Source organism: Empidonax traillii, unplaced genomic scaffold (genome assembly GCF_003031625.1).
Source record: "Empidonax traillii isolate 1590-97213 ecotype Southwest subspecies unplaced genomic scaffold, ASM303162v1 scaffold1525:size98293, whole genome shotgun sequence".
Lineage (NCBI taxonomy): Eukaryota > Metazoa > Chordata > Aves > Passeriformes > Tyrannidae > Empidonax > Empidonax traillii.
Window position 1 is genome coordinate 5,959 of NW_020956718.1, and position 25,225 is coordinate 31,183.

The 25,225-nt window shown below is 52.3% G+C and overlaps 3 protein-coding genes across 6 annotated transcripts in view; 1 reads left to right on the forward strand and 2 right to left on the reverse strand.

The window, feature by feature from the left end:
- UBXN11 (UBX domain protein 11) overlaps positions 1–10,605 on the forward strand; it is an 11,796-nt gene extending 1,191 nt beyond the window's left edge. Inside the window, exons 2-13 of one of the 2 annotated variants that reach the window (XM_027907702.1) lie at positions 344–429; positions 665–765; positions 1,207–1,261; positions 2,287–2,363; positions 2,857–2,971; positions 4,231–4,448; positions 4,752–4,829; positions 5,726–5,846; positions 6,986–7,089; positions 7,290–7,363; positions 8,044–8,190; positions 8,893–10,605. In XM_027907702.1, the coding sequence (XP_027763503.1) occupies positions 423–429; positions 665–765; positions 1,207–1,261; positions 2,287–2,363; positions 2,857–2,971; positions 4,231–4,448; positions 4,752–4,829; positions 5,726–5,846; positions 6,986–7,089; positions 7,290–7,363; positions 8,044–8,190; positions 8,893–9,082 (1,287 nt within the window). In that variant the 5' untranslated portion in view covers positions 344–422 and the 3' untranslated portion in view covers positions 9,083–10,605. The remainder of the gene's footprint in view (positions 1–343; positions 430–664; positions 766–1,206; positions 1,262–2,286; positions 2,364–2,856; positions 2,972–4,230; positions 4,449–4,751; positions 4,830–5,725; positions 5,847–6,985; positions 7,090–7,289; positions 7,364–8,043; positions 8,191–8,892) is intronic. The other variant, XM_027907703.1, reaches the window with a different exon arrangement.
- Positions 10,606–10,609: 4 nt separating this feature from the next.
- Positions 10,610–12,523, reverse strand: SH3BGRL3 (SH3 domain binding glutamate rich protein like 3). The gene is made up of 3 exons (XM_027907704.1): positions 12,384–12,523; positions 11,885–12,052; positions 10,610–11,528 (listed from the first exon to the last, which is right to left on the reverse strand). Exons 1-3 carry the CDS (start codon positions 12,429–12,431, stop codon positions 11,463–11,465), a joined length of 282 nt encoding a protein of 93 aa, XP_027763505.1. The 5' UTR covers positions 12,432–12,523; the 3' UTR covers positions 10,610–11,462.
- A 2,011-nt stretch (positions 12,524–14,534) lies between these two features.
- CEP85 (centrosomal protein 85) lies at positions 14,535–24,938 on the reverse strand. Of its 3 annotated transcripts, XM_027907697.1 has the most exons (14): positions 24,930–24,938; positions 23,491–23,562; positions 22,746–22,898; positions 19,984–20,702; positions 19,208–19,341; positions 18,749–18,866; positions 18,217–18,402; positions 17,709–17,861; positions 17,458–17,612; positions 16,854–16,974; positions 16,364–16,414; positions 16,170–16,277; positions 15,343–15,571; positions 14,535–15,075 (listed from the first exon to the last, which is right to left on the reverse strand). In XM_027907697.1, the coding sequence occupies exons 2-14, from the start codon at positions 23,543–23,545 to the stop codon at positions 14,912–14,914; spliced, it is 2,346 nt and encodes a 781-aa protein (XP_027763498.1). In that variant the 5' UTR covers positions 23,546–23,562; positions 24,930–24,938; the 3' UTR covers positions 14,535–14,911. The 3 variants fall into 3 exon arrangements, with proteins under 3 accessions (XP_027763498.1, XP_027763500.1, XP_027763499.1); XM_027907699.1 differs by lacking the exons at positions 22,746–22,898; positions 23,491–23,562; positions 24,930–24,938 and adding an exon at positions 21,246–21,428; XM_027907698.1 differs by lacking the exons at positions 22,746–22,898; positions 23,491–23,562; positions 24,930–24,938 and adding an exon at positions 21,062–21,228.
- Between the last annotated feature and the right edge of the window lie 287 nt (positions 24,939–25,225).

Consider the following 25,225-nt stretch of genomic DNA (forward strand, 5'->3'; position numbering starts at 1 on the left):
GGCTTCCACATCCTCAACCAGCCTAGAGCACAGCACAGAACGTCGCCTGGTTTTGCAGTTCCACTTTGGGTCACATCCTCCCCACCAGGTTTTAGAGCAAACCCTCACGGTTCACTCCCAGTAAAGTCTGCTTGTTTCTGATTGTACCTTCCCAGGTTCCTTTATCTCATATCGAGTGCCCCCACACTCCCAGGAATTCGGGAATGCTCATGGGATTGAATGCCCAGGCCACCTGCTTTCCCTTCAGCACAAACCTGATATTTCTTTCCCTGCTTTTGGAGAAGTTGCATCCAAACACTGACCTGTTTTTTCTTCCTTCCACGCTCTCCGTGCCCCTTCCCAGAAGATGCCAGGCTGTCTCCTAGGACCAGGAATCCAGGCAGCCTCCCCTCCTGCTCCAGGGGACAACACTGAAAAGGAACATGGAGGGTAAAGTCCCTCATTTATGAGGGGTTTCTGGGCCATCAGAGTTTCTCAGTGACACCCCAGGCCACACCTAATTCCTGGGGTCCCCTCTCTGGCCTACACAACGTGCTTTTGGTGACACTGCCCCCCCAAAAAATATCCTCATCCTCCCTGCTGTGGCAGAGCAGGAATTCTGGTGGGGGGGCCCTCTGTGTATCCCCCATTTCAGAGAGGTGATAACAGCTATTTGTGCCTGCAGGTGCAGCTCACACCAACACGGAGCTCACGCCCTCCACGATGCAAAAAATCTCTCTGCTGGAACAAACAGTAGAGAAACAAGCACAAGAAATCCAGCTAAAGGTAAAAAAAGTCAGCCACAGCAGTTCCACCTGCTCAGAACTCATTTGGGCTAAAAGAAGTTAATCTGTACCCTTTAAAAGCTTGGAATAAGCACCCTGTTTTGTTTGATTTTTGAAGAAGGGGCTGCAGAGATGCTGGTTTAGTCTCTAGAACAGCCCCTCAGCAGGAAGCACAGGAGCCTGTGTGTGCCCACAGCTCTCGTGCAGGTGGAGGGCTGGGAGATAGATCACCTCTTCCTGGAGTTCTCTATCTATCCCACCCCTCAACTTGAGCTTAATTAAGGTGTTTTTGAGGTGATTCAGCCCTTCTGACCCTTATTTTGCCTGTCTCTGAGTGGGGTGGGAGCACCTGCACCAGGACTCACCCAGGACTAACAGTGTAAATCTCGAGGTCCCGAGGCCCAGGAACTGAGTGAGGTCATTATTTGTTCTGTCCCTGCAGGACAGGAGGATTGCTGAGCTCGAGGAGAAGATAAAGGCTCTTCAGGGAGGGGAAGGTAAAACTTGATCTACCTTTGGCACCTCTGGGAGGGCAACAGAGCTCCTGGTGCTGCAAGAGAGCTCCTCCCTGAGCTGCCCTTGGCTCCAAAGCCCAGGAGCCTCTTTGGTGAGAGGTACCAGCCACACTGGTGCCATTTCCTAAAGCAGATCTGCACTTCTAACTTGCATCTGTTCTTTGGCTTTTTCTGGTGCGGCGCAAATCGTCATTTCCTGGCCTATTTTCTGTGGGTTACTAAGTTTCCATGAGGGTAAACCAACCACCCAGACACCCCAGGATGGCCAGGGGGGAAAAAAAAAAAAAATAACAAGAAAAATATCAGTAAACACTGCAGAGTTCAAACAGGCAGGAAAACAGCTACAGCTGAAAGAAACCAAAAATCTGCTTGGAGTCTCCAACAGGTCCACTTGTCCTGCAAGGCAGCCTAACTCTAAATTGAACCCAGCTTTAAGTGAGTCACCGAAGGTCTTTTCCCCTGTTCAGTTCCTTGGAATCCAGCAGCTCTCCAGCTGAGCCCACACACGGTTTTCTGCAATGGCTGAACTACCTTATTAGTGCAAAGCTGTGGTAAATTCTCCATTTCCTGAGCGAAAAAAACACGACTGTGCCTGTCAAACCTCAAACATGTGTGGTTTGTGCCTCGCCATGCGCTGTGCTGTCACTCAGCCAGGATTTCTGGACCCAGCTTTAGTGGACACCTGCTCTTTTTTTTTTTTTCTTTAACGGGCCGAGGAAACCGAGCAGTTTTCATTGCATCATTGCCAACAGCACCGCTCACAGCAGCTTCCTGCAGCATAAAACTTGGCCAGTGTCGTTCACAGCTATCTCTTGGTCTCTCGGCGTCCTTGTCAAACCACTGCAGGCTGAATTGTCAGAGTCCAGCACACAAAGCTCGTGTTCAGCTCCTGTGGTCACTCACAAATGCAGGCAGGGTGCTGCTGGGGCTCTGGGCTGTGTGACACAGGTTTCATCCACAGCTCTTCTTTAGGGCTGTGCACAGAAGCATCAGCTCTTCTTTTTCAGGTGCTCCTGACTCATCCACCCTAGAAGAGCTGGAAGTGAGATGCCTTCAGCTGCAGGCCCAGGTCAGCGAGATGGAGGTGAGACACCAGCTTCCCTTGCCCTCAGCCATCTGCACCTTCACTCTGAGGTCCCTGCAGTCCCAGGCTGCTTGGCCTTTTCCCGAGCTGCCACTTTGATCCTCACAGTTCTTCACCTCAGTCTGGAAAGAGAGAGCAGGTTGGATGTGAACAAGAGGGCAGAAGGAGGCTTTTAAATTACACAGACATCTGTGCCTCCTGCAAGCCTCTTCATTTGGGTTTCCAGGACTGTAGAAATATTCTCTGTGGCTCCTAGAGATTACACTGGCACTACCAATGGTTTCCTCCTCCCTTTTGCCCACTCCTAGTGGAGCTGCTACTGCTGCCCTGCCAGTGAGTCTGTCTGTCTGTCTGGGCCAAGGAGCCCCCAAGACAAACCTCTTCTACCTCCCTTTCTGCTTCTCACAGTCACAACTGAGCACACTCAGGCTTCCATTTGTAGTTTTCTGAAGCTCTGCTCCACAGCACTGACTTGTAAACTTTCCCCTCCCAGCGGTTTCTGAATGACTACGGCCTGATTTGGGTCGGAGAGACCCAGGATCAGCTGGAAGACACAGGATCTCTCGGGGATGAAGAGGAGCTACGACCAAGGAGCCTCTGGAAGCCAGGTAAAGCACCAGCTATCCCCAGCTCCCACTGCCTGCTTAGAGAAGAGGGAGTAAGATAAGCACAAAAAAACCCCCCCCAGGATCTGGGCTTTCAGAATCTGTGATCCTGTGCCAAGACCTTCACATCAATCCATCCCAGGGGCGGGGACACGGAGTGACCTTGCAGGAGCTAAGCCAGGCAGGAGGTTTAATTTTATACCCCTATATTTTGTAAGCTCTTCAGGAGAGAACCTGATGGCTCAGCCCTTCGGGAGGATGTCACAGCAGCTGATTCTTGCAGAATTCACAGGCCCTGCACCGTTTGAAGCTTGATTGCTTTAATAATATTGACGTAAAGTGGGTGGAAAACGGAATCAGGTGCTTTGTGTACACAGGAGTTGTAGTAATTTACCCACATTGTCTGGCTCCACCAGGGAGTATTGTTTGCCTTTCCTCCCAACTACCACGTGAGTGGTTTAATTGAGACCTGACTGTGCTGTGTGGGGTCCAAGCATGTTTGGCAACGACTTCTTAGGAAGTGGTATCAGAGGAAAAAAAGGAAGAATATTTGGGCTGTTGAGCCAAGGCTGCCTCCTAACCACCATGCAAATATCAGTTAACTAGACCTTCCCCAGCCTTAGATGGAGGAGGGGACAGACAGATGGAAATCAGTAGAAATAGTTTTGATACCAGCTCATTGACCCTTTTTTAAGGGCATTTCCCCATTCTCCTTCAGCAAGTCATAAAAAAGCAGAACAACAGCACAAAGGGCTTTAGCTCAATCTACATCTTTTCTTTCATTTCCCCTTCTGATTTCATTCCTCTGCCCCATCACAACCTTTTCACAACCTGCTTCACCCTACCACCCTCCAGCACCCAGACATACGTCCTCACAGTGTCCCTGCCCAACCTGCTGCCTGTGTTTACAGACACTTGTTCAGCACCTCTGCCCTGATCCACTGATCCAATCTAGCTAATCCAACTAGTGAAATTCCTCCCCGTGCATTGTGCAGGGACAACACAACGCTCCTGAAGTGATAAACAAGGCGAGGGGCTGAGCCCGGAGCCCTGTTGAGTTTGCACCCTCTGCCCTGCCCTTGTGGTTTTAGCCCACGCCCATGTGGACCTGACAGCGCTGCACCACAGCAGGAGTGTTGCACCACACTCTGCAAACATGTGAAAATGCCAGGGCTCAAAACACACCTCAAATTCACGCAGATAAGAAGCTGCTCTGCTGCCGCCACCCCCTTCCCCCTGTAACCCAGATCCCTCTGCCGCAGGCGAAGCAGTTGTTTCCAAGCACCGGATTGATTTTGATTTAATCTTGGAGAACGTTAAATATTTGAACCTGCTGGCTGGAGAAGGCAGCTCTCAAATCAAGCACACACTCCGGGGGGCTCGGCTGAAGCAGCCAGAACCAGTCCCTCTCACCCTCTACCAAAATGGGATCGTCATGTGCAACGGAGCCTTCCGGCCCTACCAGGACCCATCCACGCAGGTATGGAAAGGTCTGGAAGGGAATTAGAGCCACCCTGCCGTCCTTCACTAAGCCCCAGAAAAGGCAATCAGGCTTTTGAGCTCGTCTCAGTCCTAAAAAGGAGCCCAGCTCCTCACCTCATGTTCCCACAGTGCCCTGAAAGCCTTGCATGTCTTCGTGCAGTCATTTTTAGAGAGGAGATTCTGCGTCTCCGACTTCTCTGCACGGCCATAACACCACAAACAGGAGCAGCCCAGCAGAAAGATCAGTCCTGAGCTAAACAGAAAGTCTGTGGTGTGACCATGAGCTCTCATTTTGTTTCAGCAATGCCTGCAGGACATCATGGATGGGTATTTCCCCTCAGAGCTGCAGCAGCGCTACCCCGACGGCATCCCTTTGCAGGTAGGCGCCAAACCCTTTCCACCAGCTGTTTTTTTGGGGAGAGATTTCTCTCTTCCTTGCCAAGAAAACTGTTCAGGTTTCTGTCATCGACCTGCTGGACTGAGTTTGAGGTTGGTGATGCTGTGCAGGTGTGTCTGGGGGAAAGGGAAGCGGGGAGCACACCTGCTTACAGCCGTTAGAGGAAGTGAGCGAGTGTTTCTGCATCAGCACTGAAGGGTTTCTCTGCCTCAGTGAACCTTGGCTGGGAACAAGGCTTCTAAGAGCACAGCAGGCTCTGTAAGAGACGTGGCACGTGCGGCATCTGAAGAGCTGTGTCACTCAAAGGCACAAAAAAAAAAAAAAAAAAAAAAAAAAAAAAAAAAAAAAAAAAAAAAAAAGGGTTCTCAAATGGTTCCCCTGGAAAAGCTTTTAAAACCAGACTGAACGAGTGTCTCTCAAAGAGGATGTCGTGAGAGTTTATTCTGCCCACCTTAAATGGTTTTGGCCACCTGAGGTTCTTTTGGGCCCCACTTTTCGATTTCTCAGAAATGGCAAAGAGCCAAGGCCACATTTGCAGGCAGAAAAGCCTCAGAGGACTCGAATCTAGGGCTCCGAGTGCATCTGAAACGTAAGCAGGAACAACCAGAGGCTGGACCTGCCACGAAGAAACCAGGGCACAGCTGCAGGGGCAAGACAAGGTCAGTCCAGCTGGAGTGAGCTGGGAAGTTAGAAAGTCACGTGGAAGGGGGATTGAGCAAAGCTCTTGGGGCTGAGGTTCCTTTTAACCTGTGCATCATTGGTTTTGTTTGGGGTTTACGACTGTTGGGTGTCATTGCTGTGGTTTATCGTGCTCTGATGCAGCAAGAGAAGCTTGTGCAAGTCAGATTTGCTTATGGCAGTTGGACTTAATTCATCAGGTCGCTGACAGAAGGGACGTGGTGTTTGAGGAGAGGGACCTTCCAAGGAGTTTTCCTGGCCATGGCCAAATGGTTGGTCATCCACAATCAAACCAAGTGCAGGAAACCACCGAGATCCCAGGTAAAATCTTAAGCCTGCCTCAAAAAATACAGCTAATTTTCAAAGGGGGAGAACTTCTAAACCTTACCATGGCAGTGCAGCAGGAAGGAGGGTGTTGGGGGGTGTCTCAGCAAGGAAGGCAACACTTGTGGGTCAGGGCCTGGTGTTGCTTCAGGAGCTGGGAGCCAGGCAACATGCACAGTGTCCTCTCATCATTCATCTCCTAAAGAATGAGACATGACAAGTAATAAATTATCAGAAATTCAGCAGGTTTCCAAAACATATATGCCCTGCACCCTTCTGAAAGGCCAAGCTCCTCCTACTTTCACCTTTACCACCATCAAAGGCTGAGGGAGGGGTTCGCTGGCAAAGAAACCTCTGCTCTCCTACAGCCTCATTCCATAAATGCAGATTATCTTCAAGCCACATCAGCCTTAACTGTACTGAATATAGGACAGTTTCTCTTCAGACTTTCATAACAGAATATGGGACATAAGGTCAGGCCACAGATACCTCCTTTTGCTTCTAGACTGTCACAGTCTGCATTAGCAATACCTGTCGGGGTTGGGAAGTCAGACTCAGTCAGTCAGAGACAGAAACCAGTGGGTTTGTGCGTGCATCACTAAATAACCCAAGACATTCCTCTCCCATCAGCAACAGCTGCCTGGTTACCTACAGCTGAACTGCTTGCTTGTTCACCTCAAGGCTATTCCCAAACAGAAGCTCTGCTAAACATTCCCTTTAGCTAAGTAGTGTAAAATAAATAAATAAATAAATAACAATTTCCAAACAAAAAGGAGTGGACACCAACAAATACACCCTCACAAGGGGAAACATTGTCTGAGACCCTAAAAAATGGTGATGGTTTCAGTTTTTCACAGCAGAGCTATCCAGGTTTCTACCTGCTGTGCATCCCAGCTGTGCTGAACAGGCTGTGCAGTTCTCACTGTTGATGTTGACAATCAGACATTTAGTGGGCCAGAAAGTGGGACAAACTTCAAGGGGAGGAACCCAAGAGCGAGTCTCTGCCTCGCTGGGGGTGGTGAGAGCTCTCCCTGTTGGCTGCTGCGTGTTCTCCTTTCACCAAATCAGCCTGTTCTGGGGTCAGAATGTCTGTCAAGAAGGTCACACATGGACACATCTCCCCTCTGCCCTGGCAGGTCCCAAAGCCTCCTTGGAGCAGTTTCCCAACGAGCTTCCCAAGCCCCTGGAACACAGAGGAGGAGTGGTTGGTGTCCAGGGCCCAACTGGAGCAGCACAGCAGGTACGAGAGGACGCCCAGCCACCCACGGGAGAGGGGCAGCAGTGATTCCTTGGGCTCAGCACCCTGCACAGCACCAGCACCCCCTCCTTGGGCCTCTCAGCTCCGTGTGATCTCCTCTTCCCAGAGAGGCTCCACCAGAGCACACATGGCACTTTGGCTGCTCTCTGGGCTGTGGTGACACTCATCTGGTTTGGTTTCAGGGCTCTGAGGGGGTGCAGAGCAGCGAAGAGACCCTGCTGGAGACACCCAGGCTGGCTGCCCTGGAGAGGTGCAGGTACAGCCCCCCAAACCCCTGCCCTGCCAGGATCTCCTCCTCCTATTTCATCGCTGCAGGTTTACTTCAGGGGGTTCAGTTGAGGAAATAAATGGACTTTCCCCTTTTAGACCTTAGAAATAATTAAAAAAAAAAAGGTCAAGTTTGGTCGTTTGGGAAGACCACTGAATTTCTCATGGCAAACCTGCCATACTTTGCATCTCTAACAAATGTCACTTATTTCTGTGAAATAGTTTTCCCAACAACAAGCCAAGGCCCAAGAGTTTGAAGTCACGTTAAATGGGAGAATCCCTCCAAGAAACCGATGCCCAAGTGGGAGGTCTCACTAACAGCACTTTTCCACTCAGTCTTCTGGCAAGCCAAGACCCAAATAGCTAATGAAAAGAAAAAAAAAAAAAAGATTATTTTTAATCAGAGAAGTAGGGCAAAGCACTTACCAGACAGCCCTGATTTAAAATGAGAAAGCTAAAAAAGGCCAACAACCCTCTTCAAGGCACCTTCAGGCAGGGAAAGCAAAGCAGCAGTTTGGGCAGTGGCTCAGCCTGTTTGCCTGCAGTCAGGTGGGGCCTCGTTCCTCTCTAGAACGTTCCCTCTCCCCTGTTCAGACCTCACCAGCACATCCTGGAGGTTCTGCCCGCTGAGTAGAGCTCCCTCCTTGGCTGACAGGGTTTTCTAACCAGGGTGAAGATGACTGGAGAGGCTGAAGCTCCTCCCCCTGGAGTCTGCACCCTCCGTGTCAGGTCGGAGAGCGGGGAGCACACGCACCTTGTGAGGATGCTCTTCACTGACACCATCGGGGACCTGCGCCAGCATCTCACCCACATCAGGTGTGCCCAGGACTTCCTCCCATCCTTGCCTGGCTCTGCAGGGCACCAGGGAAGGGCTCCTGGTGGCTGCTGAAGGCCCTGGATCTTCAAACATCAGCCCTGTGCCCCTTCAGCTCCCTCACTAGACGCTCTGCAGGCAGAACTGCCGAGGTCCCACATAGCTCAGAGTGTCTCATACCCACCTTTGCCATGCAGCAGCAGAGACAAACCTCTTCTGCCCTCCCAGAACTGCCATCAGACCCAGGCCATCCCTGCCTTTGCTCAGCAGCACTCCCATGAGTAGTGCCACAATTCCCAAGGTGCTGGTGCAGCCTTTGCTTGGCTGCTGGATCAACACCCACTCTGCTCAGCCATCTCAACATCCCAACCCATCTGATGCTGCCCAGGGACTCACTCAGCCCTTTGGGGACAGTTCCAGATGGCTGAGGGCCCCTTTTGCCCTCCCCTCTTCCCACTGCTGTTGCAGGCCAGGGCCCTGGCCTTGGTCTGAGCCCAGGATGAGCTCAGTGCTGTCGGGATGCAGGAGCCTCCTTCCCCCTGCAGCTGTGCAGCTGGAACAGCTGCTCAGTGCCTGGCTGGCTGCAGAGGGCTGGGAGCCCTTTTTTTTCTGCTCTTGCATAACCACAGCTGGATCAGCCAGAGCATCTCAGCAAAACCTTTGGGGACCCTGCGAGTAGGAAAGATTGTGCTGTTCTTTCCTAGGGGTGGAGACTCCGACTCGTATGAGATCATCAGCACCTTTCCCAAGAGGCTGTACACGGACAACTCCAGGAGCCTGCAGGAATGTGGGCTGATCCCCAGTGCCTCCTTGCTGCTGAGGAGAAGAGACCCTTCCCAGCAAGAGGGACAGGGCTGCAAACACCGTAACAGCTCCTCATCCCAAGCTCTGTAAGGAGAAGGAGCTGCCTCTCACCTGTTATAACCTGCCCTGGCTGGGAAGAGGTTTCCTTTCCAGATTTAGTTTCCTTGTGCCATTACCTGGGATGGAAAAAAGCCTGGAGCAGTGGTTTCACCTCTCCCTGTGGCAGAGGGTGCCAGGCCCACTCCTGCTGCCTCACAGTGGGTGCTGTTCCCCAACACAGGTGGGCTCCCAACCCAGGGACACTTCCACCAGCTCACACCTGGGATCCAGGCCTGGTTCCTCACTTGTGTGGAGTTAGAGAAGCTGATCTCTGCCCAGGGGAGCCCACCAGCTTCACGCTGGTACTGGGCTCAGGGACTCTATAGCATCAGGGCAGACACACAGCCAGGGGCAGTTTGCTTTCCACACATGGCTGGTCCCCCCAGATTTCAACTGCACTGACACCAGGGGAGAGACAGGCCCAGTCCTACGGTCCCTGGTGAAGCTAAACCTGAAGGCCTTGAGCCGTTGCAATGCTGGGACCGAGCCAGACTCGACTCAGCCGGGAGATCCTGCTGCTGGGCTTCCTGTACGTGCACAACTCCTTCCCTTGGACAGCCCCCAGCTCCAGCGGGGCCCAGGCTCCAGCCTGCCTGCACTCACTCACCCGCCCTCCCTCCCTCCCTCCTCCTCCTCCTCCTGCTGGAGCTGGATGCTGCAACAGGACACCGTGTCATTGGAGAAGAGCGTAATCCCTCCGCGGCTTCTCCACGGAGCCCTGAATAAAGCATCTTCCTCCTGCTCCGTGGGCTGGGGCTGCACTTTGCAGGCCCTTTTCCCCTTCCCCAGCACATTCTTCCCATTCCAGCTGTGACAAGCTCCCACTTGACTCCCAGCTGACAACACTCCCACTCACTCGAGGCAGCGCCTTCTGGCAGGTTCCCTGTGAGCAGACCCAGCCCTCATTAAAGGCTCCCAGTGAAACCCTTTATTCCTGTTGCAGCTTCCACTTCCTTTAGATTCCAAAAGGCACAGTTACTGCGGAAGCTCAGGGTGCCCAGAGCTCTTCCCAGACCCCTCCAGCTGGAGCTGGACCCTGCCACAACTCAAATGCAGGAAGCAAACCAGCTGCTTCCACCGGCTTCCCGTGACCAGTGACTCAACCCACCCAGCTCTCACTCAGCTTCCTCCTTTTTCCACCTGCAGTAGATCCAGGGGCAGCCTTTCCTGGTCTACATCCAGCCAGGTAATCCTTGTGCCAGGGGGTTGTTTTTTGCTCACGTGTCTGGCTGAAGCTGTCCCTGCCTCGGGCTGTTGCTCTCACCACGCAGAGGAGAGGAATGTTCGAGTGAGGAACCTGTCACTACCACGCCGTGGGACACTCAGACAAGTCCTGTGAGCCTCTGATTAGCAGCAGCAATCTAAGGTGTTAAGATCTTTGTGTCAGGCTGCAGCAGCGAGTACAACCGACTGGGCTCCTCAGAGCTGGAAGTGACTCAGAATCATTACGTGGGGTGATGTTTAACCTGTAGTCAAAATAAAACCAGATTTGAAAGAAACGCAGGGAGCACCAACGTGAAAGGTACAGTAACATTTAATAGCATCTCGGAAGACAACACTGGTTATAAACTTGCTTTTTGGCAGGAAAACAAAATGCACTTGGTCTGGGATTGCAAAAAAGCCAACTCAAAGAGGAAAGATCAGACAGCTGGAGCATCAGCTGGTCTGGGGCAGCCCTGAGCTATTAATGCTCACAAGGGAGCCCTGGTCATGGTGGAGGGTGGCCAGAACAGCACAGATCTCACTTCCAGCCCCATCCATCCCCCCAGGCAGCACAGATGCCACAGATCCCAGCCTTTGCCCCCAGCTCCTCCACGGTGGGTGGTCAGACCCCAACTCTGTGCAGTATTTTTGCATTAAATTAAGACAAACAAAAAAAAAAATCACTTAGTTGCCATAATGCCTACAGTCGAGATGAAAAGGCGGGGGGGGAGGAAAAAAAGGAAGTGAGGCAGCGGAATTTACAATTTAACAGCAATTAGGAGAAGTGGGAAGTAACATGGAGCCCTGAGCCCTTCCTTCCCTCCCGAGGCAGAGGAGGGGGCTGAAGGCTGCCCCGCACTTCACACGCCCCCGAGGCTTTGCTGTTTACAGAGGCACTGGAAGCTGCGGTGAGCCAGGCCCGGCTCCGCTCACAGGCCATACGCAGCGAGCGTCAAGACTTTCTTTGGATCCCTCTGAGATGATCTCGGGGTTAGGCGGGAGGGAATCGGAGGCAGCTGCAATGAGTTTTGGTCACGGGTTTGTTTCCCTGTGCCGGGAACACAGGTCGCGGTGCCAGGACAGCGCTGACAACCTGGGAGTGAAGGTGGTCGGAGGTGAGGGTGCTCAGGAATGCAGGTAGAGTCCAGGAAGGGAGAGGAGCCGGGGCTCAGGCCAGCTTCAGGAACTCCTGCAGAGTGTTTTGCTCCACCGCTTCCACAAAGAGCTCGTAATCCTGCAGGGAAAAGCCACACGGTCGCTCACAAGGCAAGAGGGTCCCCCGAGAACGTGGCACAAACTGGTTCACAGCACAGGGACCAGCTGGTTGTGCCAAGGATGACAGAGCAAAGCAGGGACAGCCCCACAAAGCACAGCCCACAGTCACCCAAAGACCCCTGCCCACATCCCCTTTTCCCCCAAGCCACGGCGCCCCAAATGGCCACAAATCCTGGCAGCACCTCGTCCGTGTGACTCACGAGAAACAACTCACAGGGTGTCTTGACACCCTCTGTAGCAAAACCAAGGGGATGGGACTGTCACCCACCACCCCACCTCAGGGTGCTGATCCCCAGCACGGAACGGGAGCCTCACCCCACAGTACTGGTCTCCGTTGACGATCTGGGGCGGGATGGCTTTGGGGTTGCCTGCCTTTGCCCTCATCTCCTCCCGGAGGGCATTGTCCTGCGAGATATCCACCAGCTCGTACTTGATGTTTTTCCCATCGAGGATTCTGGTTACTTCGCTCTGTTGGGATTTGATCTGGAGCCCGGGTGGGAAAGGCAGGTTAAGGGCAGACGGAAAAGGGCCCGGAGGAGGGGGAAGGTTGCAAACCCCCAGCGCGCCAGCCCCGCTCGGCACAGCGCTCACAGTGCAGACCCCACCTGGCCACGGGGGGGGACACCCAGCAGGGAGGGATGGATGGCTGTGGGGGATGAGGGGGCCGGTGCAGCGAGAGCAGGGGAGGGGACACCTGAGATAGGGCGAAGGGTGTGGGGGGGGAGCCTTAGCAGCTCCACGGAAGAGAGACGCCCACCCCCGGGAAGAGGGGTCCCCGCCGCACCCCACCCCTGCGCGCCGGAGCGCCGCTCACCTCCCGGGAGCCGGTCACCGACGTGCTGTACACCTTGAGGGTGCTCATGGTGCGATCGCGGCCGCTCCCTGCGCTCAGCCCGGCGGAGGGAGAGGCTCGGCTGGGGCTCGGCGGGGCGGGAGGGACCGAGGGAAGGGAGGGAGGGAGGGAGGGAGGGAAGGAGGGCGGAGCGGGAGGCTCCGCCACCGCCCGGCATGTGACTGCGGGCGCCAATGGGGCCCACGGGCACGGGCATGCGGGATCTGCGGGGCCGGCCCGGAGCCACCGCCCCTGCCGGCACCGGGAACTGGGGGTGAACACCCCTACCGGCACCGGGAACGGGGAGTGAACACCCCTACCGGCACCGGGGGGTCACCGCCCCTACCGGCACCGGGAACGGGGAGTCACCGCCCCTACCGCGCACCAGCCCCGGAGAGACACCAGCACCGCCCCTACCAGGCACCGGGTACCCCCTCTTCCCTCCCCACGCTGCACAGCCTCGCACGGGTGGGTCAGAGCAGCTTTATTTTATAATCAAAATACTCGGTACAAACAAGCAACAACAAGACACAGGCTGGTACCAACACACTGAGCCCACGGGGAAGTGAGGCGGGGGCACACGCACAGGACAAGGGGATGGGGATGAAAGGAGGGACAGGGAGGGAACACCATCCTGCTCCCCATCCCTGGTCTGGGGTGTTCAGTAGTGAAGGGTCCAAGATTTCCTGTGCACCAGCAGCAAAGGGCACTTGGGATCACCCTCTTAGCCAAACAGGTTCAGCCGTGCAGGAGGATGATGAAGGGACACGTCCCCATGGAGGGCAACACACAACCAGGGCAGCCCAACTGCAGGCACAGGGCCAAGGGTGATGCTCCAAAAGCATCAGCCAAGGTGATTTCGGCCACAATCTCATCTCACAACCAGCTCCGTGGGGGCAGAGGGCAAACATGTCCCCACAAAGCACCTGGGAACTGGATCTTGCACCCCAAAGCAAAGGGGGGGAAAGGGGATGGTGCTCAACAGCACCCTGAGAACCTGCAGGAGACAGCAGAGCTCCCGGCAGTCAGGAAAAACAGCATCAAGGAATAGCCTTGGAAATGTGTTTCCCTCAGTACATGGCACCAGCAGCCTGGGGACAGGCACAGCCAGGCACGTAACACACCAGACACAGGGAGAGCAGCTCAGGACAAACCAACCAATTTCCTGGCCACCATCACCCGTGGTGGCCAAACACTATAAAACAAAACAAATTTGGTCTTAAAATTTAACACAAAGGAATAACAAAAAAAAACCATTTTTGCCAAACCCAGAGCAACCAAACAGCACAAGTTTCAGGAGGAGTTTTCCCTGTTACAGTTTAGTATCTTGCTCTTAACTCAAGCTGAAAACCAACAAAGTTCCACCCTCAGCACCACAGCGTTGTCACAAGCCAGGGCTCGGTACTGCAAAGTTGCCACTAAGGTTTAGGGGGGTCATGGTGCAGTGAAACTTATCCCTCACTGATTTATTTAGAAATCCCAGGGCTCCAAAAAAACTCGAGCGGCCACTGCCTTGCAGGAAGAGCTCTCTGTGTCATCTCCCCCCATTAGGACCAGTATGGCTTTCTCCCAGTCAAGCAGCAGAGAGCCAAGCCAGAGGTGTGTCCCCAGGGGCACAGAGGCTCTGAGAAGCTCTGGCAGGGACCACAGACACTCAGGGATCCCCAGGATTGCTTGGGATAGCTCTAAAAGGCTGTGAGAAGGAACAGCAGCTCCTCATCTGCCAGCAGATGCATTAGGCACGAAGCAGAGTGGGGGCAGAGGGTTTTTCCAGCACATTAAGGCACTTCAGCATCAATCCATTTCTTCTACAGTGTGAGTCACACCCAGCTCCCAGTGCTATCTGGGGAGGGACAAAAGGCTTAAGGCTTCTGTGGTAACAGTGCCCAGGGGGAGCATTTCCAGAGTCTTTTAGTGTTGCCTTAATTTCCAACTCATGCTGGCTACTGAAAGACTCTGGTTGCATTTACCTGAGGAAAGCAGGTCCTGCTCCATAAATCCAAGCCAGAAGCACCTCAGTGTAAATACCAGCACACCTGCCTGCCTACAAAATCCAGGTATCCTCTGAACACTCCAAGAATCCTCTGGTCTCACAAGTCACACAGGACCTGCACAGGGAAGTTATCAGAAAACACCAGGGCATACATTTCCTTCTAGTGATGATTTTAACTGTCACATTTGCATGTTCAGCATTTGACATGCCTGGAAGGCAAGTCAGAATCCAATCTCCCAGTGTCAGAGACCACACCAGCTCCAGCAAACACAGCACAAAACACATTCCACAAGATCAAAGCTACTGCAAAGCCCGACACCGAAGCCCTGAACGATTCCAGTCAGCAGCTGAACACTTCTGGCAACAAACCCCCTGATCCCTCACAGATCAGATAAGTCACATCTCTTGTACCCGAGCAGAGGGATGGTAAAGTGCTGAATAGGTTTAGGGTTGCAGGAGCTCAAGACTCCCGAGGGTTTCAAGTCTTCATTTCCTGTCTTACTTTGGGGAGTGCTCCTTACTGGGTGATGCAGTTGTCTCCCATATCCTGAGCATATCTGTCAGATATCGCAGTCCTTAACTCCTCCACCTCTTTGTGAAGCTGTTTTACCTCCACCACTTTCTTTGCAAGTCCATCAGGGCTCAGCAAGTCTTCCTTCTCCTTCACAGGGTGTTGCACAGCTGTGGAGTCAGAGAAGGGAGTTTCCTCACATGCAATTCCGACCAAGGATCGCACACATTTGCAAGTCAGCCAGGAAAACCAACACACATTTGCAAAGGAGGCCCTACTTAACATTCAGTTATGACAGCATGCACCTTTAGAGTGAGCTAACCACAGGGTTAGGGTTCATACAGCCCAGAAAGACAATTCCACGCTCTATGTGACTCATTTAACTCCGCCACAGCACAGGAACGGAAGGGTTTGCTCTGCCTTCTCTCTGTACTTACAGTGAATGCCCAGGAGCAGAGAGAGGTTGGGGTCCTTGCCCTGAGCCCTCTGAGTGACGATGCTGTAGACAGACTGTAAATCCTGCAGGCAGATGGCCAGCTCCCCGTGCAGCTCCTGGGTGAGGCGGGCTGTGTCAGCGGGCAGGGGCTGGGCCGTCAGCTCGGCCTGGCGGAGCCGCTCCTGGAGCGTCAGGTTCTTCTCGATCAGCTCCTGGTTCTGCACAGAGAGCTGGACACAGGGACACAGAGGGTCAGTGGGCACTTGGGGCAGAACTACCACACTTAAAGCATCTTAATGCAGCTGCCCTGTGATGGGAGCACGGAGGGCGAGAGTGGTTTTTACATCCAGCCCTCCACACTGTCACCAGATGAGCGTCAGTCCCACACAGGGGTGAGGATTTGGCTCTCCTGGCTCGGACAGGAAGCACCCTGAGACACTGCACCGTCCCTGCCGAGCCACAATGCAGCAAAAGAAGCTTTCAGGAGGTTGGGCACCCCGACACTGGCCATCCCTTCCTTCCAGGGCTGCCGTTGTGCTCAGCTTTCTTTGCTCGAGAGCAGGGCTCAGCCCAGCTCGCAGCCCTGCTGCCCCCAGGTGGCAAGCTCGGCCTCCTCCACCACATCCCGAGCCCCAGCTCGAGTTCCTGAAGAAGAAACTGCCTTTTTCCTCCTGCATTTGAGCAGAGGAGAGCTCCTTTGAGAGCCCTGACAGGATAACTGGCTAGCAGGGAGCAGATGTTGTGCTGCTGACTCCAGACTCAGGGCCCTGACGAAAGACAATCCACTCAGTTCAGTGCCATGTTCAAGCACTCCAAGCACTCCCTGACCTCTTTCACAGCAGCCCGGAGCTGCTGCAGTGCATTTTCCCTTCTCATCGCCTCTTCTTTCAGAGCTTGGCTTGTCCCCTCTTCCTGAGCCACCTGTTCTTCCAGGTTCTGGAAGAGATCACAGGAACACAGTAAGTCTAACTCATTTCACAGCAGATTCTCCAGCTGGAGGTCCCTCCCCAGCCACCTCTCACCTTTACTTGCAAGGATAACTGCTCCATCTTCTTCTGCTTTTTGTCCACGATCTGGAATCAAAAGCAGAGGCATCAGAACTGGCCACACAGAGCCAGCAGTACCACCAGGATTTCTCCTTCAGCAGGACAGCCCCCTCTCTCTCTCTCTTCCCTGTCCATTTACTGCTTTAATCACTGCTGCTGTTAGGAGTGGACTTAGATTCCCTGTTAAAAGGCACCATTAGATACATCAGCTACAAACAGACCAGAGATGTTGTATTCTTGTGGTTTCCCTCTCCCCTCTTCTTCTTTCTGCAACTTCTCCCCAGCGTTACTGTAGGACTGTGTGGTTTTCACACCAACAACAGCGTTTAGAACCCCACAGTCTGAATTCCAGGAACTGCTGCTTCAGTGCAGTTGTGCCTGCAGAAGTCCCTGATTTCATCTGAGTGCCTGGTGTGACTCAGTGGAAGGAAAAACGTGTGATTCCTGCCTGGGACAGCCCCTTTACCTTCTTGAGGCAGTCGCATTCTTTCTTCAGAGAGTCATGTTCCATTTTCTTTCTCTCCCCATCCTGGGCAGCGGGTCCTCTCTCTGCATTCTTTACACTCTGCTGCAGCTTATCCTGCAAGCTGAAGTTAGCAAAACACCATGGGAAAAGACACCTTGAAGGTGTTTCCCTCACTTCAAGGAGGGAAATTATTTTCATATCAGTGTAGAACTATTTGCATCCCAGCTCACAAACTGCCAGGGCTGTGCTGGAAGGAGTCCTTGCCCCTGGACACAGCCCTGCCCGCGACACTGGTCCTTTGCAGACACACAAGTAGGCCCATTTTGCAAGGAGTTATAGCTGAGAGCAATAACAGACCCAGGTGAGGACACAAACAAACCCAGCTGGCAAAACAGGGGCCTCCTTTTTCAGCCACGCGGTTCTGCTCCCACCCTCTGCTGCTGGAAGGCAGGATATGAACACAGTGCTTTGGTCAGCACTCAGAAAGCATCACAAATCCACAGTGACCTTGGTCTGACAGGTGGGACAGTGAAGCATCACTCTCCTTGGGCAGCAATTGCTGCAGTGCCAAGATGAAGCTTATTCTAATCCTCCTCGTTCTTACCTGCGCACAGTGGAGAGAAGCTCCATCTCCTTGTGTTTTTGGTTTTCCAGCTGCATCTCCTGCTCCCTGAGAGCAGCCTGGATGTCCCCAAGCTCTGTTTCCAGTGCCAGCACTGTTTCCTGCAGAGCAGTGCTCTTCTGTTCAGAATCCTTCAGCTGTAACAAAAGGGAGTAACTGCAGTTGTAGAAAAGTCACCTGAGAAAGTAAGTGAAGAGTAAAGAGCCATCTTCACAACTCAGAGAAGGTTTTACCTTCTGACTCTGTTTCTGGTGCTCCTCAAGGGTGGGCAGATCAGCCAGGTATCGTTCCAGGGTCTCAATTCTCTGCTGTCTCTCTCTGCTCTGTTCAGATTCCTTCTGGCATTTCTTTTTAAGGTTACTGATGTGCTTGTCTCTTCCCTTTACCTGCAAGGGTAGTTACAGACAGGTTTAGCTTATCTAATTTCTCATCTATTCTTCAGTCTTCTGTAAGGCCACTCATTTAGCTTTTTTGCACAGAACTCAACACCAAAATACAATACAATACAAGATCACCTTCACTCAGCAGCATTTCTGCTCATTTAGCTAAAGACACGCTCTTCTGGTTAAAAGAGGAGGGACTGAAATGCTTCTGCCTGCAGGAGAAAGGCCTTTTGCTTATAAACCAAAGTACTCTACGAGCAGATCACTGCCACAGAAGAGTTCCATCTCAGCACTACACTGACTTTTAGCTTCTCAAACAAAACACACCTTCCCATTCTCTAGAGCAATGGGATCCTACCCTCTCTTCCTGTTTCTTTAACTCCTCTGCATGTTTCTGCACAGCTTCCTTCAGCGACTCCCGGGCCAGCTTCACATCCACCTCTGCAGCAGCCAGCTTCCTCTCCAACTCAATGTTCTCCTTGCTGAGGGATTCAGTCTTCTCTGTGAACTGTGCTCGCAGGAACGTGTTCTCCCTCTGCAGCTCCTGCAGTCAGAGACGGTCCCCGGGTTTGGTCGGTTACAAACTGGCACTCGGCAGCTGTGCCGTCCCAGAGCCGTGTCCTCGTCCCTCCCCGACTCCCAAACACCGTCACTCAGCCCATCTCACACGCTGCAGCGTCCAAAATAGCACCTGTCAGTGCTGCCAGGTGTTTGCATCACTAGCACAGGCTTCTGAACGAGCTCTCATCCGTCAGGGGTGGAAATCTCAAGGGTCACGCTGAGGATCCCAGGGGTGATGAGTAATCAGGACCCCACACAAAGTATAATTTGACTCCTGCTCAGCAAACACTTGAGGAGAAGTGGGAGGGCCACCTGTTGTACCCCATTACCTGCAGCCTAAGCATGTAGACATCTCCATAGGATGCTGGACAGCCCAGCAGGGCACTGTGAACCTGCAGTTCACTTTCCCGGACTTTCTGCTCCAACTGGGATATGTGCTGCCTCTGTCTGTAAAAAAAAAAAAACCCACAAACTGTTCTCAGACATACAGAAGAGAGCTCCCAGAAATTCCTTAAGCAGAAAGGCAGTAGTTTGGACACTCCTGATAATCATGATGCAAACAGAGATGTCTACTCCTTATAAAACACAGAAAACAACCAAAATTAATTTATTTGAACCCTTCAGGAACATCATCCTAATTCTGAGAGGAGGAGAGCTCAGGCTGTTCTCATGGGTCATTCTTTGCAATTAAAAAAAAAAGCTCAAATGGGTTAAAGGGACTCTGAGAAATGGGCTCTCCTTGGTACTTTCCAAACAGAAATGCACTGGAGTCACTGTCAAACCCTCACCTGTCGATGAGGAGCTCTTTCTCCTTGAGCAGGTTTTCATTGGAGTTCAGGATATTGATCCACTGGGCTGGATCAGGTGGAGGCAGGGATGGAGAGTACATCGAGGAATGGGGGCAGGTGCCTCCGTTTTGTAACTGCAGGAGGAAACAGAACAAGGAGGGAAAGGTTTGTGCCCCACAGAGGTAATTGCAACATTGCTGGAGCTATTTTGCACACTGTGTGCTCATCTGCATGCCAGGACACGGCTATTTCAGTCTCTGTTGATGTCCAAGAACAAGTAACTTTGCCCAAGCACAACTGGAGATTAACAAATAATTTTAGATCGCTGTGCTAGCTCACTGGAAACAATTTGTCTCCATTAAGGTACAGCTGGTGGGAGGTGGTAAACAAACTGTTTCCACCTAATAAGCTGCAGTTAGTTTTATGCATCTTTTAAAACAAACAAAAAAAGCCTTTCTTAACCCTAGATACAGAATAAAATTATTCTAGAAACTATTTAGAACCTCCTGGCATTCTTTTTCCCTGCAGTTTCCAGCAGACGGGGTATTTCACCTCTCGATCTGGACCCTGCTGCAGCACTGTAACATAATCCAGAGCTGCTCTACATATGGAACGTGTCAAACGATACCTGTGGCACCACAGGCTGTAAAAACAGATCATTAGGAGTCTTCCAGTGTCACACAGGGAGAAGCAAGGAGACATTTTCCCCCCTTGCCTCTTAAGTCTGGCACAGTGATCCCTGACTGAAGGGTTTCAAACTGCAAGCAGCTCCCTACCTGCATCTGCTCCACCTGCAGCCTCACTTGGTCCAGCTGCTGTTTCCAGGCACTGAGCTCGCAGACCCCCTTGTGAGGATGGAGGGTGCACCCTTCTGGCACCCACGCTCGGGATGGAGGAGTCACGACGGGTTTGGGGAAGAAATTGTTGGCCTGGAGTCCCGCTGGCATCGCTCTGCTCCCGCTGGGCCACGTCCCGTCCCGGGGCTCGCAGACTCCGTCGGGCCCTGCCCCGTGTTGGCTCTCTGGCAGCACCTTAAAACGGTCCTTCCCCGCCTCGGGGTTTGGATTGAGCTTCTGGAACCTGTGCTGAGGGTCAGCACACAAACTGTCCAGAAAGAGAGACTGGTTCAGGGTGCGCTCCATGGCAGGGGTTTCAAACTTCCAAGGGTCTTCTGTTCTCGTGGGATCAGCAGCATGGGGCCAGGGCTGCTCAAAGCCATTTTGCCCTGAGCCCCCGTAGAGGCGCAGGAGATCCCTGGGTGGCACCTGAGACGACTTCCCAGCATTAAAATCCCCGTTCCTCGTGAGCCCTGAGTGTTCAGAGGCAGATCCTGGCACGGCAGGCTTTGAAGTGCCCTGGGAACAGCCCTGGTTTCCTGCAGAGCACAGCTTGGAGGGTGAGGCACCCAGCGTGGAAGGCATAATGTGGGCTGTTGGAATGGTCACCTGGGTTTTGATGGGGTGGAATGAGGAACCGTTACTGGAATTGCAAAAATCTAGGGGGGAAAAAAAAAAAAAGAAAAAAAGTGATATTCTGATTACAATCCTGAAAAGGCACTCCTCCAGTGAACTCTCCAAAATAACTCTAAAACCAGTTCCTTTCCCCCTTAACATATCCTCCTAAGCAGCAGCAGCAAAGCCTCAAGCACACCTATGTTCCCCCTCATTACACATTTCAGGAACCTGATGGCATTTTCCTACCACAAAAACCACAGGGAGAATCCAGGTTTAATCCAGTTCACATTTTTAATCCTTAGTTATAAGCTTCTCTAGCATAATCTTAAATCAACCAGGTTATCTCCCTACAGGTTTAGAAATCAAGTCCTTCACATCGAATAAAAAGGCTGAAACTTACTCAGCTGAACACTGAGACCGTAATCCTGCTCTGCCCGTCCCGCTGCGACTCCGAACCAGAACCAGAGCTAACAGGAGCCTTCCCTGAGCCCATGGCGAGCCTCAAACATAGCTGAACCCGAGGGTCTGACCTTCCAGCTCCTCCAGGACGCTGCGGCAAAAGAGCCTGGAGCAATGGCTCTCACCTTATTGCCACAGGAAATGAGGCAGAGCTCGGCGCACGCACCCCGCGAGCCCGTCCTGCCAGAGGGGCACCAAACCTGGCTGCACAGGCAGGGGTTATTCTTAGCAACTCTCAGATTTCCATACAGCAACAGCAAGGGCTTAGAAAGGCAAACAGTCAAGTGCCCCTTCCCACTCCTTGTCCCGATACGTTCTGTATCGTGAGAATCCTTGTCCCGATACGTTCTGTATCGCAGGAATTCCAGGCTTCTCCCAGCTACACAAACTTGTTTTCCTCGTGGCTTTGGCCAAAGGCCCACCCCCACATGATGTTCCTTTAATGCAACATCAGGACTGCAAGTCACCCTCTTCCACCTGTTTGTCCCCTCCAAGCATTGCGACGCAAGGAACGAACATTACAGTTCGAATCCGACCAAAATCAGAGTCTGCAGAGACCGTCATGACACTGCAGGAAAATTACCCCAATAAAGGCACTAGATCCTTTCATCACAAGTGAGAAATGAGGGGCAGAAAATCTCTCTGCCACTACTTGGCTGTGCCTGGGAACTCCAGAGAACACTGTGCTGCTGTACAGTCACAAGCACGTTCACCTCAGCAAAAGAAGAGACAGTACCGTTTCCTTTTACAGCCCCTAAATTTATCCCCCCGGTGTCACCGTCTGGAACTCGAGTTCCCTGACCAAGATGCCACGTGCAGGTGCTGCAATGGGTTCCCTGAGTGTGCTAAGGGTCATCAGAACAACATTTCTGAGTAATGTACTGAGCTCAGAGTGCCTGAGCCACTGGCCAGGGCTGCAGGTCAGCCTCGGCTCTTACAAACAAGGCAAGGGGAATTTCCTTCCCCTGCCCTCACCTGCAGCTCAGGGTGTTTTATTACCCTGAGAGAGGCTTGATGGACACAAACACGTGCTCATGTAATATCTTCAGCAATATTTCCAACAGCCAGGCTTTCCAAAGCCTTCAATTTGCCCACAAATGATTAAGACCTGCAGCTCGTTCCCAAGGCTCAACGCAGCTTCCTGAAACAGATGTGTGAAGTGCTTCTAGAGCACACCACAAACTTCCTGACTGCTGAAAGGAGGATCAATGAAGATGAAAAATACAGGTGGAAAGGATTGCTGGGACGAGCAATTTCACAGCATGTGCCTCAGCTGAGGGCGTGGCTCTGAGTTCTTCAGTGAGAAGCACACGGCTAACACTGAAGAGACAAACAATCCTGCACAAAGAGTAAATTATTGTAAATTATTTCTTAAAAAAAAAAATTGCTGATAAATCACTTTTTGGTCAGTATGAACCAGTAAATCCCCAAGGTGGCTCTTTGTCAGCTAAAACCACTGCAGGTAGATGAGAACCAAACTAGCTCAGAGAAACAGCCAGTGCCTGCATCACTTGGTTATGCTCCAGGCAGCACATCCAAGGCACTAGATTTGAAACAGCCTCCAAACATCATTACAGGGTATGCTCTCCAAGTTTTACATTCTGGGAGCCCATGGGGACCGTCACCTTCTGTGCTGTCCGAGCAGGAGGTGCCGATGCCCCCGTCCCCACTGTCAGCCACGCTCGGACAGCGACTGACGCGGCTCTGGGACTTCACCGACAGCGTGGGTGTTTTCCAGTCAGTCCCCAAGAACTTGCTCTTCTGACCAGTGCTGGGATCTGGAGAGAGGAAAAAAAAAAAAAAAAGGGATGTTTATGCTTCAGCCAACAGACTGAAAAAGCTTTTAATACCATCCAGCCATATCTAATTACCAGCACTTCCAAAACCCAAACCGATCCTCGCTTCGCTCCCTGTGTTATTGTTAGATAAATCTCTTTTGCAAAAGGAAATGGTAGCAAGCACAGGGAAGTCAAATGATATCAACAGGAGACTGAAAAATCAATCTTGTTATGAAAGTCAGAATGCAAAAGTAGTAAATTATATTCCCATTGATGGGTCTGATGATATCGCACCCAGCTGATGCTCTGGTATACTCAGACTAAAAAGAGCAGCAGCAGCACAGCAGAAGTGGCTAAATTAAAGGTGTATTTTTTGCATTAACCGTTAAGAACTCTCCCAGATTCATCAGTTATTGCTTCAGAGAGAAATTAATTATCAAATGATTCTCTGCCCTTGTGTACTTTTGCAGGAATAAGACTTTTCTGAACAAAAAGCTCCTGGTAAAGAATCTTCTCAGGGCCACGTGTCCGCTCAGAGGAGCTGAAACAGGATCCAACAGCAGCAGGGCTTTAAAGAAAGGTCTGCCCTTACCCAGTGGATTGTTCTGCTGGAGCCTCAGGTCTCCATCTCTCCCAGGAACAGCCATCTTATCCACCCAGTGAACTGGATACGTAAATGAAAATCGTATTTTAGGTCAATATAACCCAAACCCTGTTCCCAGTAACCAAGCAAAGGGTACGTACACATCAGGGTAACACTGTATTTTGTATTTAATTAGCATCTCCTCCCAAAAATAGCTGGTTTTGCCCTGCAGCAACAGAGGCAACACTTAATTTACAAGAGGTTTGGTGGTTTTTTATACCTGAAAAATGAGGATAATTCTTGTTTACACCATTCTCCACGCAGCAGCACATTTCAGCTGGTGCATGTGTTATCCTCATGGCACGTATTTATAGAGCACCAGTCACCACGGTACCTACACACTGACTCTGTGTCTACAGAGACCACAAATTTATCTTTAAAAGTCTTCAGTCTCCACCAGGTCATTTTTGCCCTCTGTAGAGGTCACTGAGCAACTACACGAGGAGTAAAGTCCTTCAAAAATCAGCCTTGCTGTTCCATGCATGGCAATTTTTATCTATCCAGAGCTTTGGGTTAATTTATCTGTTTCTCTGAGTACTTCAGACAGTGAATTTCCTGTCTCTGATAACACAAGTGCAATTTACAGCTCTCAGGCTACACTGTGGAAATTCAAGGCCTCTCTCCACTCAGACTAAACTCTCAACTGGCAGCTCTTACAGATTCTTGCTAAACTGATTCAAGGAGCTCAAAGAAGGCATTAATTCCTAGAAAACATACACATACAGATTTTACAACATAGGAGGGAAATTAGGAATATAACAGGATAACGAACCAGAAGCAGCGTTCCACTGAGAGAAGAAACAAACCACCTCTAGGTGAATGTAGTGCTTATCATAATTTAGGTATATTTGGGTAGAAATTAGTAAGTTAGGTGCATTTCTGAAATTCCCCAGTTTAAATCTCAGTCTTCAGGCACTACAGTCAGACAGTTCCAACAGGGAAATTCAAGCGTGGGCTCTCGGAATAAAACAAATCCAAACAACCAGAGCGTTCCCACCTCGCTCAGCACCGCCCTCCCAAAACCACAGGGAGAGAGGACCCCCCCCAAATCCCACCACCCCTCCCTTCCAGCAGCGGGTGCAGGGGGTGGGAAGGGAGCGGTGGGTCGTGGAGAGGGCGAGGAACCACGCGGAAGGGGAGGGATTGATGCTGATGTGAACCCGGGGTGGGGAAGAGCACCGGGGACCCCCGGACAGCGACTGGGGTGGAGGGAGGGGAGAGGGCAAGGTGGGTGACCCGGCGCGGGGGGAGGCACAGGCAAGACCCTGAGGGGCAAGAAGGGGGGGGCAAATCAGTCCCTGAGGATCCGGGGAGCAGTATCCCAGTGGTTATTGCCGGTATCCCATTCCCGGTATCTCATTCCCGGTATCTCATTCCCGCTCCCTCACCTGGCTCCGCCGCGCGCCGCGACCGTTAGCCCCGCCCGCCCGGGAAGGGAGGGGCGTGGTATTGCGCGGGGGCGGGGCATCCACATGAGCCGCAGCCAATCCAGCGCGCCGGCCCCTCCCCTGCCCGCCGCTCATTGGCTCGCCCTGAACGCTGTCCCCGCCCACCACCACCCCGCTGCCTCAGCGCCGCGGAGGGAGCGGCGGCTGCGGGCGGGGGAAGAGTGTCCGCGGGCGGCACCCGTAGGGCGGGGGCTGAGGGAGCCGAGGGAGCTCAGCCTGAGGGAGAGAGGGATCGG

Coding starts and splice junctions, on each gene's coding strand:
- SH3BGRL3 (XM_027907704.1), bottom strand. CDS start 12,431: ATGAGCACCCTCAAGGTGTACAGCACGTCGGTGACCGGCTCCCGGGAG. Junction 12,053..12,383: donor CGGTGACCGGCTCCCGGGAG/GTGAGCGGCGCT, acceptor CCCGGGCTCCAG/ATCAAATCCCAACAGAGCGA. Junction 11,529..11,884: donor ACGGAGACCAGTACTGTGGG/GTGAGGCTCCCG, acceptor TTTTCCCTGCAG/GATTACGAGCTCTTTGTGGA.
- CEP85 (XM_027907697.1), bottom strand. CDS start 23,545: ATGGCTGTTCCTGGGAGAGATGGAGACCTGAGGCTCCAGCAGAACAAT. Junction 16,975..17,457: donor CTTCTCTCCACTGTGCGCAG/GTAAGAACGAGG, acceptor TGCTAACTTCAG/CTTGCAGGATAAGCTGCAGC. Junction 16,278..16,363: donor AGTTATCCTTGCAAGTAAAG/GTGAGAGGTGGC, acceptor GATCTCTTCCAG/AACCTGGAAGAACAGGTGGC.